Source organism: Ischnura elegans, chromosome 11 (genome assembly GCF_921293095.1).
Source record: "Ischnura elegans chromosome 11, ioIscEleg1.1, whole genome shotgun sequence".
Taxonomy (NCBI): domain Eukaryota; kingdom Metazoa; phylum Arthropoda; class Insecta; order Odonata; family Coenagrionidae; genus Ischnura; species Ischnura elegans.
In genome coordinates this window covers 35,683,521-35,702,456 of record NC_060256.1, presented here as the reverse complement: position 1 = coordinate 35,702,456, position 18,936 = coordinate 35,683,521, and the positions used below count along the sequence as shown (strand labels likewise).

The 18,936-nt window shown below is 37.4% G+C and overlaps 1 protein-coding gene across 1 annotated transcript; it reads right to left on the bottom strand.

Annotated features, from left to right (window-relative positions):
* Positions 1–568: 568 nt before the first annotated feature.
* Positions 569–12,400, bottom strand: LOC124167610. The gene is made up of 6 exons (XM_046545591.1): positions 12,339–12,400; positions 10,525–10,692; positions 4,895–6,163; positions 4,027–4,220; positions 2,258–2,443; positions 569–591 (listed from the first exon to the last, which is right to left on the bottom strand). The coding sequence occupies exons 1-6, from the start codon at positions 12,398–12,400 to the stop codon at positions 569–571; spliced, it is 1,902 nt and encodes a 633-aa protein (XP_046401547.1).
* Between the last annotated feature and the right edge of the window lie 6,536 nt (positions 12,401–18,936).

The following is an 18,936-nucleotide window of genomic DNA, read 5'->3' as shown; positions in this document are numbered from 1 at the left end:
TATCTATTTTTCACGGTTCAATGAAAAGTGAAAATTTTCAAGCACGCTAAAACGCGACGGCTTAGTATGAATGCTGGGAAAAGTCTGTGTGATGTCTGGCTGCTGCTGAGAGAGGCCATCTGGGTGCAAGGCTATGCTAAGATGCAGGCATGCTGCTTCCTGCCGAGCATGGCGGTAGCATAGAGCACCCTGCTAGCAGGTAGTGGGCTTAAATAAGGATTATTAACATAACATGGAGTGGCATCGCATGGGCGCCAATGTGGCTTTTTTCAAATGAGGTTGAAATTGACCATTAACATTCCTCTAAACTGGTATTTCTAAAACCAAATAATTCGTATGTATATTATGAATACACTAATGGTGGGTAACGAATCGCAGTCAATGCCTTTCGTTTTCTTTGATGAAGAAACTACCCTATTGTTGGCAAACCAAGGCCTAAATTTGATAAGGTCCCCCTTCCTTCTTGGACTATTCTGGAGGACTTAGCTGTATGTACAAGGATTTTTTTTCATGGCAACCTGTATTTCTATATATCTTCCAAATTTATGAATGACACTGTAATTTCAGATTAGACTGATTGACCTGATTTCCCTACGAGGACACATGCAAAAATGTAATTTGCTCCTTAACCCTCCAGCAGGCGCGCCATATTCTCTGACACCAGCGGGCACGCGTGGCACTCAGTGCCACACTTGGTTTTCCGCTGATATTAATTACAAAAAATCGAATTAAGAAGCGTACATTCATTATCTTGTTTTTTCATCGAACTTTACATAGTTTTGACATACAGTGCAGATTTTTAAACACTTATAATTCCAAATTTTTTATCACATTTTTTTAAAGCAATGCCTAAAACTCAGTTTTTATGCCTTAAGGTTTTTCACGTCATTTATGTACACTTTTTTCAGGTAGTAACTGTTTCACAGTGCTTTCGGCAAGAAAAGTTATTACACCTCCCATATTTGATTGTCGTTGATATGTTCTTTGCACGGCCACACAATACGCACTTTCCGCGTTTCTTACTTGCTGTCTCGCTCACCTCTTCAACCTGCAAGTCTTCATTTTGATAACTTGACTAGAATATTTTTATGTCAGCTGGTAGAGATAATATGTTTGATCTGTTTTTCAAGTGTGCGTTCATCAATGTGTACGATAAGGTTTTCAGGAATGTCCTCCTGCAATGTTCATTTGTGGGATTTTTTGCCCTATATAATATGTGAGAATTGATTCCTGCGATGTCCAAAAATCTATAAAATAAAACTAAAGGCCACCTTTTATGTCCTTATATGGGTAATTTCTTTCTGAAACCTGTAGAGAGATGACCTTACAGCGCACGTCTTGTTTGGCAAAAATTCAGGCAGAAAATCTCTTTTATTTTTTTTTTCAGCGTGCCAATGGTTGTACTGTTTTTTGTGAGGAGATGCTTTGCAAGCGGATAACTAGTATACCAGTTATCTGTGGTAAGATTATGATTAGTTGCCTCAATTGATCTTACAAGCCTCTTGACAACGTCTACTGGTGAGTTTGACACTAAATATGGACCGTTCATCTGCTTCCCGCAATACACTTCGAGATTTCTGGTGAGGAATGTTTTGGCATCACACATAGCATAAAACTTCATCCCGTATTTCGCGGGTTTGCTCAATATATATTGAATGAAACTTCAACGGAATCTAAATGGTTGCAGCGTCAATCGTCACAAATTCACTCATTTTATATGTTTTTTGACAATTTCCTATGAACGAGTTTATTATTGTTCGGATTCCAGCTAATTTATCTGTTTGTTTTCGGAAATCCCTACTTGCCCTGTCGTCAAATCTTACTGATCGCAAAATAAACAAAAATCGCTTGTAACTCATAGCTGCCCTTATAATTTGCATTCCTGATCCATCTTCACTCCACAAGTCTAAATAGTTTGCATGAAAACCTTTTTTCATGCCAATTAGAAAAAGTATACTCAGCACAGCCATAAATTCTGTTCTTGTCGTTTCCTTACAATCCCTATCCCTTGAATAGTGGACAAGAGCAATTTTAGTTTGAATGTACTCGTTTGTTTGCATCATAATTTCATCAATCATGTCTATATCTATATATTTTTGAAAAGCCGCAGCCTTATCAGGTGTATTTCTTGCACAGAGTTTTGTCCTTGGTAGGGTTTTCATAATGTTTTTGCGCTTGATCTTTGTAGCACCGCAAGAAGAAGTATTTTTCCACTTGCAAGATTTATCAACTTTTCCAAAAAAATGATTATTCTCACCATCAATATCACAATCTTCAGCAGTTGCAGGCTCTTCCACGTCACCATCAGACGTAGCTTCATCAGAGTCTCTGCCGTTATCACCAGGGGAAATATTTTCCTCCTCATCTGTGTCATCGCTTTCCTCAATGCCGACTTCCTGTTCCTCGTCTGACAGCTCTTGTAGTACACTCAGATAGTCTTCTTCTGTAATGAATCTTCGTGCCCTAAGCAGTGTGATAATTAGCTTTTGAATTTTTCTACATCGAAATCCCATAAAAGGACAACAAAATATCCTATGGAAATTATTCCTAAAAATGTACTCACATCATAGGGCTCAAGTTGGAGAAAATGCCACAGGTCAATTTCTCTCCACAAACAGCTGCATCTACACACCATACACTTAGCTGTTAGCTCAACCTGATTCAGAGAGGGAATGGTGAAAACTCGTGTGTTCCCACCAACTAACCTCACGCTACATCGTACAGAAATAAACAATGTTGATCAATAATTGCCACTACGGGATAGTATTACATCACCAGGCGCGCGTTGCACAGAGTGCAACAAAGACGACCAGTTCATCTACTAATTCGTTTTATTTCGAAATTCGAGAAGCCACGCGCTTGAATCAATAACAGAAATCTTCATAGTGATACACAGAAGGAATAATTGGTGCGTTTATAATAATAATAATAAGTCTTTATTGATTCCAGGACATGTGGACAACATGTATAGAACAAGTCAAGTATGTACAACACAAAACATAAACAATGAAAGTAAAAATTAGGAATTCAAATGCAATGACATATACTCATCAACAGAATAACAAGGATTGCTCACTAGATACAAGTACAGTTTTTTCTTAAAGGTGCTCATAGAGCATATTTCCCTTAACTCTTTTGGCAATGCATTGTAAAAACTCACTCCAGCATAGACAGGGTTTTTACAATACATGCTTAGATTATGGGGGACAATCCTGAAGTTTTTAGATGCTCTCGTGTTGTAATTATGTATATCACAATTTACTCCAATCTCGAACATGCTTTTGAATTGACAGATAAGAACAATAGTTGAAAAAATATATATACATGGTAATGTTAGAATACCCAGAGATTTAAAATGCTCCCGGCAGCTACTTCTACCAGAAATACCTTGAATGATCCTAATGGCCCATTTCTGGAGTCAAAAAAGTCTAGTACTGTGTTGAGAGTGGCCCCAGACCACAATTCCATATTTCAGCCTACTATGGATATACACATGGTAGACAGAAAGGGCCGTGTTGGTGTCGGTGAGCGATTTGATCCTTCTAAGGAGGTAACATCCAGATGCCACTTTGGTACAAAGAGTATCAATATGAATTTCCCACGATAATGATTCATGCACATATAGTCCCAGGAATTTTGTTTCAGTGGAAGAACTTAAAATTTTGCCATTTACCCTCAGAAGTGGAGTAGAGGTTATTTTCTTTTGATGTGTACGAAACTGAATAAACGTAGATTTTTTATCATTTATGACCACATTGTTATCATCACACCATTTACACATTGCATTAATGTTTCCTTGTACTACATCATAGTTAAAGTACTTCGAGGAAAATAAATAGGTTGTATCATCTGCATACATGTAAACAGTACCACCATTAAAATATGAGGGAAGATTGTTAATATAGATAAGGAAAAGAAGAGGACCCAAAATAGACCCTTGTGGAACACCTTTAGTGACTGTTAAAGGGGTTGATGTTGCATAAGTACTTATAGTCGAGGAGAAGATACTCACTGATTGAGATCTACCTGTTAGGAAGGATTTTATCCACTGATTTGCTATGCCTGAGATACCATAGCTTTCAAGTTTAGAAAGTAAGATCTCATGATCCACAGAATCAAAAGCTTTTTTTAGGTCATAGAAGATTCCTGTAACAGAATTGTGTTTGTCAAGTTCACTAATAACATTGTGAATGAACTTAGCCATGGCAATTTCAGTTGACCTATTTTTCATGAAACCAAATTGTTTTTTAGAGAGAATATCAAATTTAGTTAAAAACGATAAGATTCTGTTAAAGATGACTTGTTCAAAAACCTTTGAAAATACAGATAGAACAGAAATTGGTCTGTAATTATTCATATCTTGGGGGTCACCATTCTTGAAAATTGGGACAACTCTTGCTACCTTTAATTTCTCTGGAAAAATACCCAGTGACAGTGACTCATTAACTAAATATATACAGGCATCCCCCGAGTTACGTATGTCTCGACTTACGTAAATCCGTACTTACGTAAGCGATAACCGTATTTCAAATGATTACGTTAATTTTCGAATGCGAGCGCGAAGAAGTAGATATTCGCTCGTACAACCTATGATAGAAAAAATATCGAATAGTTATAGAGTTTTATATGTGCTACAAATAACAAAGTGACCCATTTTTGTCATTCCTCGAAGGAAATTTCATTAATTTCTGTAGAAAAATCGCTTATAAATCCCAAGTCAGCAATCAACGTGAAAATTTGCAGTTCTAGCGATGAATGTGGTGGCGTATGTGGTTGCGCTCATTCCTGTATGATACTTACAACTTGTTATAAAGCAATCTCTGAAGCGCCAACGCAAAGGTTCGACTTACGTAAATTTCGACTTACGCATAGTCTGCCGGAACGCATCTCTTACGTAACTCGGGGGATGCCTGTAAGTGGAGTCATAATAGCCATTTTTACATTTCCTTTCAATATGGTGCCAGGAATGTTATCATAACCAGCAGAGTGTTTCCTACTAATTTTAGTCAGTATGCTATTAATTTCTTTCTCATCTGTGGGGTAAAGGAAGATAGACTGAGAATAATGAATTCTGAGGTTAGGAGAGTTAACAGGATTCTTTGGAGGGTTAGAGAAAGCTTGCTGATCATTGATGGTATTCAGGAAGTTATTATTGAGCAAGTTGGCTATGACAGTTTTGTCTGATATTAAAGAGCTGTCATGCAAAACCACGTCAATGGAGGATTTAGAAGCTTTTGAAGTAGTGGAATTTTTGATTAAATTCCAGGCAGCCTTGCTTCGGTTATCTGAGGAATTAATGGTATGCATGTTGAACTTTCTTTTTGTCTCATTAACTAAAACATGGTGTTCACGTTTTAAAGTTTTATAATACTTTTTGAGGGACTGGGAGTCACTAAATATTAATTCATGGAAGACCTGTTTTAACTTCAACGATGAGGCCCTAACTTCATCAGTAACCCACTTATTCTTAGATGTGACTGAAGATTTTATAGCTTTTAGAGGGAATGCTACATCGAAACAATACTGAAAAATGCTTAAGAAGTTGTCAAATTTAATATCAAGTGCATCTTCTGTGTATACAGAATTCCAGGATTGCTGATGAAGTAAACTATTAAACTGTGACTGTGCTGCAAGGGAGAAAGATCGTCTGTAATAAACTTTATTGGCCAGGGGGTTAGTATTGCTGTGTGTAATAAGCTCAATCAGTTGGGCTTTGTGATCAGAGAAATAAGTATCAAGGATAATACTTTCAGTCGAAGGCTTATCAGTGAAAATATTGTCAATAATCGTGGAAGAAGATCTGGTAACTCGAGTAGCTTGATTTACTGTTTGGGAAAAATTAAATGTCCTGAAAGAATCGAGTAATTGCCTCACTTGTGAGGAGTTCGAGCTGAAGTCAACATTGAAATCACCACAGATAATTGTGTTGGCTGCATTTTTCATGAAAGCTGGGATAGCATTATCCAGCAGATTCAAAAAAAGAGAATAATCACCACTTGGGGAACGATAAACACATACAACAGAGATAGCAGTATCACCAAGTAATAGTTGAGTCCCACAACATTCAAAATCAAGTTCCTTACTAGGATTATTAAATCTAAAGTTTCTTACACATATGCTATCTTTCACCAGAATCAACACACCACCATTCTTATACAGTGTTCTACAGAAAGAGGAGGCAAGATTAAAACCCTCAATTTTGAAGGAGTTTAACTCATTGGAGTTTAACCAGTGTTCAGAGATACAAACAACATGAGGCTTATGCTCGTTCAAGAATAATTCAAGAACATTAATTTTGAAACGTAAACACTGAATGTTTCGGTGTAAAACCTTTAATTTTGTTGGGCCAACATTGGTGTCACAAGCAAAATGCCCTAGTCAAGACTTTACTTGGGGAACTTTACCTATCTTATGGTTTTTACTTAATATAAACTTTTCGATGCCAGCATTCTCTGGTCACAGACTTACGTCAAGGACTTGACTTAACTTTGAAGAATCAACAGTAATTTTGAACGAGGCATAGGGACCCCTGGCATTTAAGGTTTCAACAGTCACGGGAGAATTCAATTTTTCTTCAAGGTAATCTTTAACCTCCTTATCTTTTATTTGTGGTTCGAGTCTCCACACATGGACGAACGCCTTTCTCTCCAATGCCTTGAAAGGACAACCCGAACTAGCGTTCCCAGTTCCGAACATTCTTGATCGCCGCCGATTTCTCTTGCTCTCGACCACTGTGAACCCCGAGTCACTTTGGTTCACTGACCAACTACTATTAATAACGTGAGACCGAAACGGCACAATGTTGCACTTTGTGCCACAGCGCGCCCGCTGGAGGGTTAAAGAATCAGTCAGACACAGCCATAAGGATGTGTTCCAGGATAACTGTCAAAAACTTTTTTTCTGCTTTCAGAGATCAGAAAAGGACAGTTTTCCCTTTTTCAATAGTTCTACAATTTAGTTATTGAGGTGTAACATTTTTCTCTTCTATTTCTTAAAATTCCCTTTTCAACTAATTATTGGTCTGAACCTCGTGAGAAAGAAATTTTTTAGTGAATAAATTATCTGACCAGAATTCAACCTGGGTCTCCCGCTTGTAGGCCAGAAATAAATGCCAAGGACAACTTGTCCGACCTCTTATTTTCTGGAGTCTAGAACTACAGTTCTTGGTGGTCAACCTTTGCAAAAACTCATTGTATTTCTAAACTTGTTCACAATTGATCATGGATGCTATGCCAACATTGGCTTAATGCTTCCGGGGTAGGTATCTTAAAAAGAATAGTCATCTGGCAAAGTTATCTGAGGGAAAGCTTTTAAGTATGTTGGTGATAGCTCTAATTTTTCCTAAAAGTTACAATTACAGTTCCCTCTTTGATAGTGCTATAGTATGTGTAATTGGATCACCATCTTGTACGAGGATTCAATATTATTCTCAGGTTTTAATTTGCTGAATCCCAGGTCAAGTTAAATGATATTAGAGGGGAGAGAAAATGCATTGACTTAAGTTCCAAATTTTAATTGAATTATTTTGATTGGAATCATTCAATTGGGTATACACCTATGGATTGATATCATCATAGAGCAAATATTAGTTAATGGATAATAAATAGACTTCCACCAATGGGCATCCTAATCCTTTATAGATATATACCCGTAGATGTTTTTAAAAATAGAGCCTGTTTGACGAAAGATTTTCAGTATATTTTATCGCAATATTCTAGGAATACTGCATTTGCACTTACTTACAAATATTTTGCCCTCCGAAAATCAGTTGAAAATATTTCTAGTGTATGCTAAAAGGGTAATCTTAAAATATTCTTTTTTAATATCCAAAATGCTCTGAGCATATACTCAAAGTCAGAGTAGTAGATACAAACTGATTAGCAGTGCACTTTCAGTCTAGCAGTAGCATATGTAACTGTAACACCTGCATCAGCCATTTTTTATCAGAAAAATACTTCCACCTTAACAATTTGTATTTGCAGTAAAATTGCCATGAGACTCCCAACCATGGGAGTGATATTGGCATGCCCTCCAAAGGGCTAACAAAGTCTTTGAGAGGAGCTTGCAATGGATTTTCAATCAAAATCTTTGGTATTTCCCTTTGTCCCTTTTTTACAGTACCAGTCCCAGTAAACACAATGTGTTGCGGAAACGTTGCAAAAGAGTTGCAAGAGGTTGCAGGAAGTTGCTACGCTTTTGGCAACATTTCTGCAACGTCTTAATTACGTCGTTGATACACTCATTCGGTCTGAAAAACTTTATAGCGTAATATTTTAGCCCGAGGATGTACATATTTAAATCCGATTCATCCTATTCGTAAGACACTGATAGTATGTGAGGATGGAATATTCATTAGGTTGTGGAAAGGTTGCGACATGTTGCCGGTCGCTTAGCGGAGTGTTATTTGGACAAAGTGTTACCCAAAAATATATTCAAATATGTGGTTTTTAAAGCGTATTTTCATTGTCTGAATAAAATTGCCTCTCACAAGAAAAAAAAATTTCGGCCTAAATACAATTTTTTGCACTTAGAAAATTTTGAAGCAGAGTAAGCAGAAACCTTGGCGTTATGAGAAAGAAAGGAAAGACGGCACGATATCAATATATATATATTCGCGTGATATTATTATAAATGTATTCACGTGATACTTGTAGATTTTTTCCTGAGTTCCTTAGCCAATATAAGTGAGGAAAAATAATTGCCTGTGGTCACAATTCTATCAGCTTTTAAGTATGGCTCCAATAGCAGTAGCGCTATGTTTTCTGGGATCCGTTGTTCGACCAGTCGAGATGCTTCTTTCCCTAGGAAGGGAAATCTATTCAAAATGTATTTCAATTGCACTTCTACAACCAACCGGTACTTCTGCCCATGTTTGTCTGATTTTGAGGGAATAAATTGTGTAAAAGGGCATTTAGCTTTACTCGGAAACAGTTGTTCTTTGACAGTAATATTCAGTCCAGGTTTGTAGGCCACAATACGGTTTTCGATGAACTTATTCCAAACGGCAAAGAAGAGAGCAAAGCTATATTATTTAAAGTCTAATGGATTGGGGATTCTTCTCATGAAACTGTAAATACCGCATTATATCACATAAAAGGTTTCTACCCATTGTTTCCTTGCAAAATGGTAGAGCCCATACATCCGACCACTTAGAATGAATGTAGAATATTGCAGATACTGATCATCCCCGAGTGCACAATATGCCTATAGATGCTTCCAACCCATTCGATGGAAGACACCAACTGTCATTTCCTGTTTGCCAGTAGGCCTCTGCTTCTGTGCACCACTTTATGTGTTGAAGCATGGATTCGTCTATAAAAAAAGTGCCATGCACTTGCAACCTTTTCTTTTGGAATACATATACAGTAAAACCTCTATTTAGTGAACCTCTTTATATCATAAACCTCCATACCTCAAACCACCCCTACGGTCCTTCAGATTTACATGTAAATTTATAGGTAAACCTCTATTTAGTGAACCTCTTTATCTCGTAAAACCTCCACTTACCATACCAAGGAGATGCCCCCGAGACGGCCAAACTACCTCCGCAAATCGTACCAAGACAACTAGAGACCATTAATGCAGCTGTGATTACGTACATGGAATGACATTTTCAGGGATAAATGTTTCACCCTCATTTTATTTCTTATACACCTTCAATCTGCTGTAATTTTCATGTTAACCATTAGTTATGGTCATTTTGTTCTACATGAGAGCATACCTTTCAGTTAATAAGAAAAAAGGTGTCCAACTATCCTAATCATTTTAAGTGACTATTGAATTAAGAGATATCACATCGTTTTCTTTCAAATCATGTTTATTTAAACATATAAATACATATAATGGTTTAAAAGACAGTAGTGCTTTTCATTTCCGAAGGATATGAAAAATTGGTGCCTATCACTGAAACCTCTCTATAGTGAACCTCCATACATCAAATTGCACAAATTTTGGTCCCCTCCACTACGATGTACAGAGGTTTTACTGTATCTTTTCGTAAGAGGTGTAGGTCCAGGTGTTTCCCCTAAAATATTTCGCTGCGCCCACCTCCCAAGGGCAATTGCACCAAAGTCTACTTCTTGCCACTTGGTCCAATCTGTAGCTTTCTATTCTCTCCCTGTTTCGCTTGAAGCTTCGTCGTCAGTCACCTCATAATAAACAAAATTTGCAGAATTATTTCCACGAAGCTTACGATTTTCTTCATTTACACGAACTACTTGTTGAGATCCATCCTCGCCATTCTCTACTGTGGAATTCTTTATCAGAAGGGGTGATCGATTTTTTCGGCAGAAAGAGTAGAGCGCCATTTTCGTCTGTCAGCAATACCTAAGAGCTCACATGCATGTATTGACTTCGGTTATTTGTGTAAGGGAAAGGTTCAGATTAAATTTGAATTCAGTAAGGTACTTAAAATTTTTTAATTCAATGAATAAAATAATGAAGGTAGCTCTATTTTCCTTCTTTTTGCAAGGCTGAGCGATGTCCCTCTTGACTATTTCCTGCTAAACGATATTAGTTTCTTACTGACTAGAAACATCCTCCGTTGATGAGGAAGGGTCTGAATCCTCTACGTAGTTATTATCACTTGAGTCCTCCATGAAACAGTCTGGTTCATCTTCAGGGATGTCACGCAACAGATCTATGATTTCTCTCGCAGTGAGAACTAGTTTTGAAGCCAAGCCTTCAAAATCACTTCAATTTATTGAAATGCACAGGTAACTAATGAAGCTACTTATTCTGCAGTCAATCATTCATTACAGAACAGTTTGAAATGATACCACTTCACACTGAAGGATCAGGCAATTGGTAACATTAGAACAGAAGAAGGGAAATGGCCAAATGAGAAGAGTTAAGAAAAGAAAGTCAAACTATGTAGCCCAATATTTAGAATTAAATACAATGCATTTAGACGATAATGCATTATTATAACCACTGTTACATTGATTATAAAGGGATAGTAGATAGGATTCAAATGAATTTTAGGCCTGGGTGAAAATGACCCATCCAGGCATGGCAGGCACAAGGGATGAGAAAAGTTTGAAAAGGGATGAGAAAAGTTTAATACAAGCAAGTCCAAATTTTGCACAGTGGTAAATCCATAAAAATGATTAAAAGTCAAGGAATATGAGGCTGAAAATTTTCATCATTTAAAAATTATCAACATGTATTTTCTGTATTGGGTCAATTTGATCCAGGCGGGCATTCTAGTGTTAAAATTGCTTATGGTCTGAAATTTTCCTTCGTTTGATAGGGTATTAATAATCCTCATTTAAGCCAAGCGCAACCTGGGGTACTCTGCCACCTGCTAGCGGCCTGCATTGTAGCAGCGCTCATACCCTCACACCAACGTGGCCTCACACAGCAAAGGCCGGAACCAGAATGACATCACACGGGTTTTTCCCAGCATTTATACCCAGCCGTTGCCTTTTCACGCACTTGAAAATTCTCACTTTTCATTTAATCGCGAAAAATAGATATCGTCATTTAAAAATGTAAAAGCATGTAATACGTGCTCCAGGAGTAATAATTTTTCAATTTAGGCAATAAAAAAATCCGTAAACACCCTATTGACAGTTTAAAAAAAATTATGTGGACAAAACCATTGCCAGAGGAGACTAGGAGGTGACAGAGGATATGGATGGATCATTATCAATACCTACAGAGGAGGGAATACAAAAGAGAATTCACTTGGTAAGTTCCACATTGCAGTGTTAATACTGGTAAGTGAAATAAAAATTGGTACTGGTTGTAAGGGAATTAGTTTTCAGGGAAATTAGATTCGGGCCAGGGAATGACTTCTGAGGTCCTGCATACAGGTGAAAGTAGTAGTTGAACATGCAGAATACATATTGCTTAATTTGAAAGGAAAAGTAGGCATTTTGCTTCGTTTGCATTCTGAAAAAGAGATGATATTTAATATATAGGAGGGTTACAATAACAAGGTGGGCAGATGAAAAAATTTATGAGCAACTATAAAATGAAGTCCACGGAAAAAAAAACTGTGAGGAAACATTAAAATATGAATATCAAAGCTACATATTTGGAAGCTTTTCAGACTCAAAAACTGATACAGAATATTCATATGTATAATGGGAGGCCATTGGTGCAAAATATGGTTGGCTTAATGGCCAAAAGGGCAAAGTTAGTGACTAAGAATGCCGTGGAAGTAAGTGAAAATCACCATATTGCTGCAGGAATGAAATGTAAAGGATAAGTTTCATTTTTTGGATGATTGGTGTGTGTGGAAAGTTCTATCATTTTCAGCAATCTTAGCTATTAAGTAAAGACTGCTAAGATTTACATTTTTTATCTGACTGGAATATGTTCCACTCATATACCATTGCTGCATTTTTCCTATAAAATCTCTGAATACAAGTTCAAGGACACTATAAGGGGGCATGCCTTAGTTGTTCAAGTTGTGAAACTGGAAAGATTAAGGAAACTTAAATTTCAAGAAAATTATAATAGCGCTTTGTTAGCTTTTAAAACTATTTACTAGAAAAAATATATTTTTAATAGGAATGGATGGATCCAGGATTTTTATCAGATCTGGATTCGGATCAGATCCTTGATTTTCGGAGCCAGATCTTTCGGATTGGATATTTTGCATTTTCAAATTCCTGTCGCTGAGATTTCCCCGATGTTTGTTCAATCTCTTGGGAAGAGTCACACTATGTGCCAGTCGTATTTTGCTATTTTTATTTTCCATGGCTGAAATTCTCCTACGTAACCTCTGTGAGAGCTTTCAAACAAAACGGTTCATGAGTAGGACAAGAATCGCATGTGACGGCACATTCGAAGATAGGATCGGAATCCTTTCCACCCTTATTGTGCGTTGCATTCACTGAAGCTATTATTAAAAATTTCCGATGTCTTTCGCGACTTTGGATCCAATGTATCCAATGAAGGGCAATATCCGCGGATATTTGGATCTGAGGTATCCGATCCGAAGATCCCTAATTTTTACTTTAATTACATGTTTTATACTAATATCACTTTTCTTGGGTTAAAAAAAATGTGTTTAAAACATTTATTTTGCACTAATTTTACTTTTGCTTCTGTGGGGGGGGCAGCTGCCCCCTGCTGGGTATGGCCATGTACGAGTTGCTGTCATCGATAAGAAATCAGAGAAATTAAAATTAGAAAGTTCTCATGAACCTTGCACTAACCATTGTTTCAACAGATGTCATTACCAAGATACCTTAACCCTTTTGCTGTGGCTCACTCTCCAGAAAGCTACTCGTCACAGGCGGCGGAAAAGTGAAGGGCTTCACGGCAAACTGCAGGGAGAACAAAAAGATACGTTCACAGCAGCCCAGTGACGCAGTGAGGGGTAGTTTTGGGGGATAAAACCCCCCCTCCAGAGCTGAGAGAAACTTTTAAGTTTAATCCATTTTACTTAATTTGATTGATACACTCATAGAAGAGTATAAGGATTAATAAAATATCCCTCAGAAATCCATAAAACTCACCATTTTGAACCATTTATCGTAAAATTTTTCTTGGGGAGGGCCCCTGTACCTCCCACTTATCCTGGTGGGTATACCACACACCCAATGACAAGTTGCGACTAAAACTCCCCCAGCCTTAATTCCTAACTGCGCCCCTGCAGCAGCCTACCATGCAATCGCACCAGATATGTATGGTGCAATGACCCTAATGGCAACATATGAGTTGAAACCATCATCAATAATAAACTCATGTTTGCACAAATTTTAAACAGGGGAGGGGATTCTCCTCTTGTATTTGTAAGACATGCATCCCATTTTTGTTGCTGATGCATTCAAATTTGAAATTCTTGGTTGCCCTCTCTGTCTTTTGCCAAGAATATTTCCATCCATAATGTTCCATATGAAGTTCATGACCCTGAAAAGTGTACAATTACCTTTACTCTACATATTTTTTTTCTAATGGCCTTGTCATCATTGAATTTATTTAGTATTTGCTTATTAGTTTTTCTGTCTTTCCACCTAGTTATCGTAACCCTCCTCCAAAACCAATTTTCTGCAGCATAAAGTTAAGTCATTTAATTCTTTTTTAGTTTACATGTCTCACATCCATATGTCAGTCTTTTCAAGTATGCAGTCAATATGGGTAAGTATTATATGGTATATTTACAGGAATTGGCAGATGGACGCGGATTCATGACACCTTAGCATGTGGCCTGGCAGGTCTGTCTGTCCTGGACTCAGGGATGCTGCTCTGCAGCAAGGGCACCAAATCCTAGGGTTCCGTTACCCTACCGGCACCAATGGTCCTCTGTCTGTCTTCCTCCAGGCAGTGCTGCCTTTTGGTCAATATGTACATAATATAACATTTTTTTTTAAAAGCGCAGTTGTGTCACACACCCAATGCTGACTCGAGGCACTGCTAGTTTAACGTAAATTATCACCCCATGGGTGTCAGACTGAGGTCAGTGTTAGATGAAGCCACCCAGGATCTAGGTGGCACCAGTCCCTTAGTGTACATTGGAGAGGGAAGTCTATGATGGGATGGGAGACAGCCGGCATGATTTCTAAATGCTCATTGAAAACCAGCCTTAACCAGAGGAATGCCCTCATAAAATTTGGACAGTCACTATGTGATTTGACTCACTAACGCATTCAATATGGGCAGTTCAGATAGGTGAGGGTAGAGTTCACACCAGACTAGTTATAAGTTTTTGAAAGTTGCACATTCACTGTATCCTGTCCCTTTCCCTCAGTCATTTCGCTTAACGAAGATTTTTGTTGAAGGCTATGGGATAACCACAGTTTCTCACTTCAATAAACTAATCAAAGCTCTTGCTAGGAGAATTTATAGCAATTTTTTTCTCTATTTTTTTCTATATATCCTGCATTTCCACTGCATTTTTTTCTACGTCTTATCATTATTGAGTGTAATTTGATCTTTATTTTTTAGCATTCATCCCTGTGCATCTGGGATACTTGCTTGGATATTACCTATATTAAATTCCTACTGTTAACTAAGTCTAGCTTTCTATGTGTGTGTATTATTTTTATAGTCTTGGGTTGCATTGAATTATGCACTCTTGGTGGGAGCTAACACCAACTGCATGAATATGTACATATGTGTTATTTATATTATTGAATATTTTTATGACCACGAAATGAACCTGTGGGGAACTTATTGCATGATGCATACTGGTGAATGGTCACCCTCAGCCACACTGTAACGAGCGAACAGAGAGAGACTTAGTTTTTAGGAATAAGGAACAGGCTTGGGGCCTAGGTAGGAGTGAACAGAACCCAGAAAGTTTACACATGGAGTAACCAATTACAGGGACATGGAAACATAAGGGGATTCCAGCTACCTAATACAGCTTAAATTCAAAATAAATCCTCCAAATATTGCCCAGCACTACATATGTTGTAGCACTTTTGAGATGAAAGAAGTTTGAAATTTTTAAACCAAGAAAGTGAGGTGCTATTTTTATTTCTTCAGGAATGTTATTGTTAAGGATTGAGGTGGAGTGGTTGGGATCTTTAAGACAGAGAACTGGAGTGGATGTTATTTCTTGAATGGGTGAGGTCATCATGGTGGGTTGATTTGGTGGGAAATTGAGAAAAGTTTGCATTAAGAAAACAGGCACAGATAAGGATATATGTATGTATAAAGATGGAAGGGTGAGAATTCTAGATTTAGCATAGTAAATTTTACCTGGAGTGTGAATGGAGACTTGGGGGCTTCATGCTAGGCTTAATATGCTTCAGTTATTAAGGCTTGAGGGTCTTTGAGGATTATTGGGGCTTGTGTCGAGCAAAATAACTGCACCCTGTATAACAAGGTATCCGTTTATTGAGGACACAACACAAGCACACGGAAAAATATACAAATTGGCAGATGAACTGTAATTCATGACACCTTAGATTGTGGGCTGGCTGGTCTGTCTGTCCTGGACTCAGGGATGCTACTCTGTGGCAAGGGCACCAAATCCTAGGCTTCCGTTACCCTACCGGCACCATAAGGGTCCTCCATCTGTCTTCCTCCACGCAGTGCTGCCTTTTGGCAGTAGCGCACAATGATTTGAGCACTACTCTTGACAACATTCAAGCTCACGCAAAGAACTTTTTTGAGCCTCACTATACTTCTAGGTTTGACAGAAATGATAAAATAAAATAAAAAAGATATTTTTTAAAATGGTTATGTACAGAGATTTGTTTTCCCCAAACAGCAAAGGACTTTAATGAATGTTAGTTTGGGCTCAGAAGTCACATTTCTTCTTCACGCATCTCCTTTTCTTCGTTTTATTTTTTATGAATGGCTGATGTTCCTATTGAGGTGGTTATCGGGGTAGTGTGTAGATGAACATAGGTGGATTAAGGGAGGGACACAGGGGAAGGTCCCCCCCCCCAAACGTTTAAAAAATAGACAAGATTTTTACCACGGTTATCATTACGTTCGTTTTGTTTTATATAATATGGAGCCTCAATCATTTCATTTAATATTAATAATTTTATATCCGAAATAAAGAGAATATTTTATACTGTAATAGTTGTATTTTGTTTTTAATCTTCAATATGAGATACCTATCAGGCCCTTGTGCCCTCCACCCAGAAAAAATCCTGGATCCGTCCCTGTAGATGAAGATAAAATGGTTATGTTTACAGCAATAAACTGCATTTGTAAATGTATCAAAAGGTTGTTGGTGCTGGAAATGTTCTGAAGTCGGAGAATGTAACTTGAGAGTTAGCATATATCTAGAATGAGATGAAGTTTTTATTTTAGAAGGATTTGTTTCTGATGATGATATTTACAAGAATGAAAAGCAAAGTAATTTAGTAGATTAATTAAGATAATAAAATGGCTTTTATGTATTTTTAGAATGCATATTTTGTTTTAAACAAGCAAAAATGTTTAAACACTATCTAGTCCTACAGATTGCCCCGAAAGAAAAAATAAAATTGATAGAAACACTTCTTACTTTATTTTCAATTTTTCTATGATTCGAAAATAGATGATTTTTATGTGGTATAGATCATATATGGTAATTAAAAAATGCGCCGGAGTGAACGACTACGTTGCCACGTTTTGTGTGCGAAACTTTGCTTCCTATGCCCGGCGCAGCCCCGTTTGGCAACATGACATTAATAGAAGTTATTAACGTTCACAAATACCAACATTTTTATGGATTATCGTAGATTATGGATCAAATAAATTAAGTAGTGTTTCTATCAATTTTATTTTTACTTTAGTGGTAAACGGTAGGACTAGATAGTGTTTACACATTTTCAATTTTTTACAACAAAATATGCGTTCTAAAAATATAAAAAAGCCATTTTATTAATTTTAATTAATGTTTGCAACTTATTGTGGAAGATGAATGTTGTAGACGTAGTAGTTTTCCCAAGGTTGGGTTACAAAGTTCATGAAGTTGACAAAACGGCTAATTTTATGATGCGCGGAGCCATTTATTGCACTCGCGCAGTGGCGCCGACTCCATGGGGCCTGAGGGGGCCCGAGCCCCCTCAAAGATTCGTTTGGGGGGGCGGAGCCCCCTCAATAATTCAGGAAAATAATTTAGTTATATCATGCTTTGTGAAATCACAAAAATATATTGGTATTTTTTATTTCCCATGCTTGACGATAGTTACCTTTTAAAATAAATTCAACAATGTGTTAAAACAAATCATAAGGTAGTGCGCAGGTTAACTTAAAACAAGTGGTATGAATCATGATAGTGTTTCGGTGCAGCGACACACTTTGAATTTAACCTCTTCCCGGAGCAAGACCTCCGATATGGGCCCCCCCAATATTTTTTATAAGTCGGCGCCTCTGCACTCGCGTGCCCATATTTTTGAATTTTTCATAAAACAAAAAATAAATTAGAATTGAGAATTATATATCATTTAAAATGACGTATTATATATAATTATGGCATGCACTTAATTCCAGATATAAATTTGCAAAGTACAGCGGCACATCATTTTGACGCCGACAGTAGAGGGGGTGGCAAGCCATGGTCGTTCAAGTTGTAACATTTAAGCATGGAAAAGGTGAGTGAAACCAATATTTAAAGAAAATTATAACAGCACTTTATTAGTTTTTAAAAGTATTTGCTTGAAAAAATTATTTTAGCGACATGCCTTATACTGATATCATTTTTCCTGAGTTGAGAGAAACTTTCGTTTCAATCCAGTCCTGATTTTCCTTAAAGACCGAAATTTTTGCCTCCAGCGGGGGACAGCCCCCTCCCAAGGTTCTTAGACTGTACTTACTCTAAGAACCTTGGCCCCCTCCTACCTCCCGCTGGGTATGCCCATTCCACCCGAAGTTAATTTCTACTGTTGGCGTCAAAATGATGTGCCGCTTTAATTAGCAACTTCATATCTGGGCTTGTGTGCATACTTAAAATAATGAATAATGTGTCATTTTAAAGGAAATTCTGCTTTGTTTTTTTTGTTTTATGACACAGTCAAACATGTAGACACGTCAGTGCAATAATTAACTCCGCGCACCGTAAAATTAGCCGTTTTGCTAACTTCCTGAAATTTGTAACTCAACCAAGGGAAAACTACTAAGTCTATATCATTTATCTTCCATAATAATGTTTAAACATTTTCGACAATTAACGACAAAATATGCGTTCTAAAAATACGCCAAAGGCATTTTATTCATCTCTCTTAGATACTTTTCGTAATTTATTGTGGTATTCGTAATTAATAGTTGAGTTACGAAGTTCAGGAAGTTGACAAAACGGCTAATTTTACGGTTCGCTGTGTAATTAATTGCACAGGCGTGTCTAAATTTTTGACTTTGTCATAAAATAAAGAAATAAATCAGAGCATAAAATGAAATTTCATTTAAAATGACGCGTAGTTCATTATCTTTTCGTGCACCTAAGCCGAGATATACATTTGCGAAGTACAACGGCAGGGCCGACTTAAAGGCCAGGCAACCCGGGCGATGTAGCTAGGGGGGCGACCAAACGCCCTA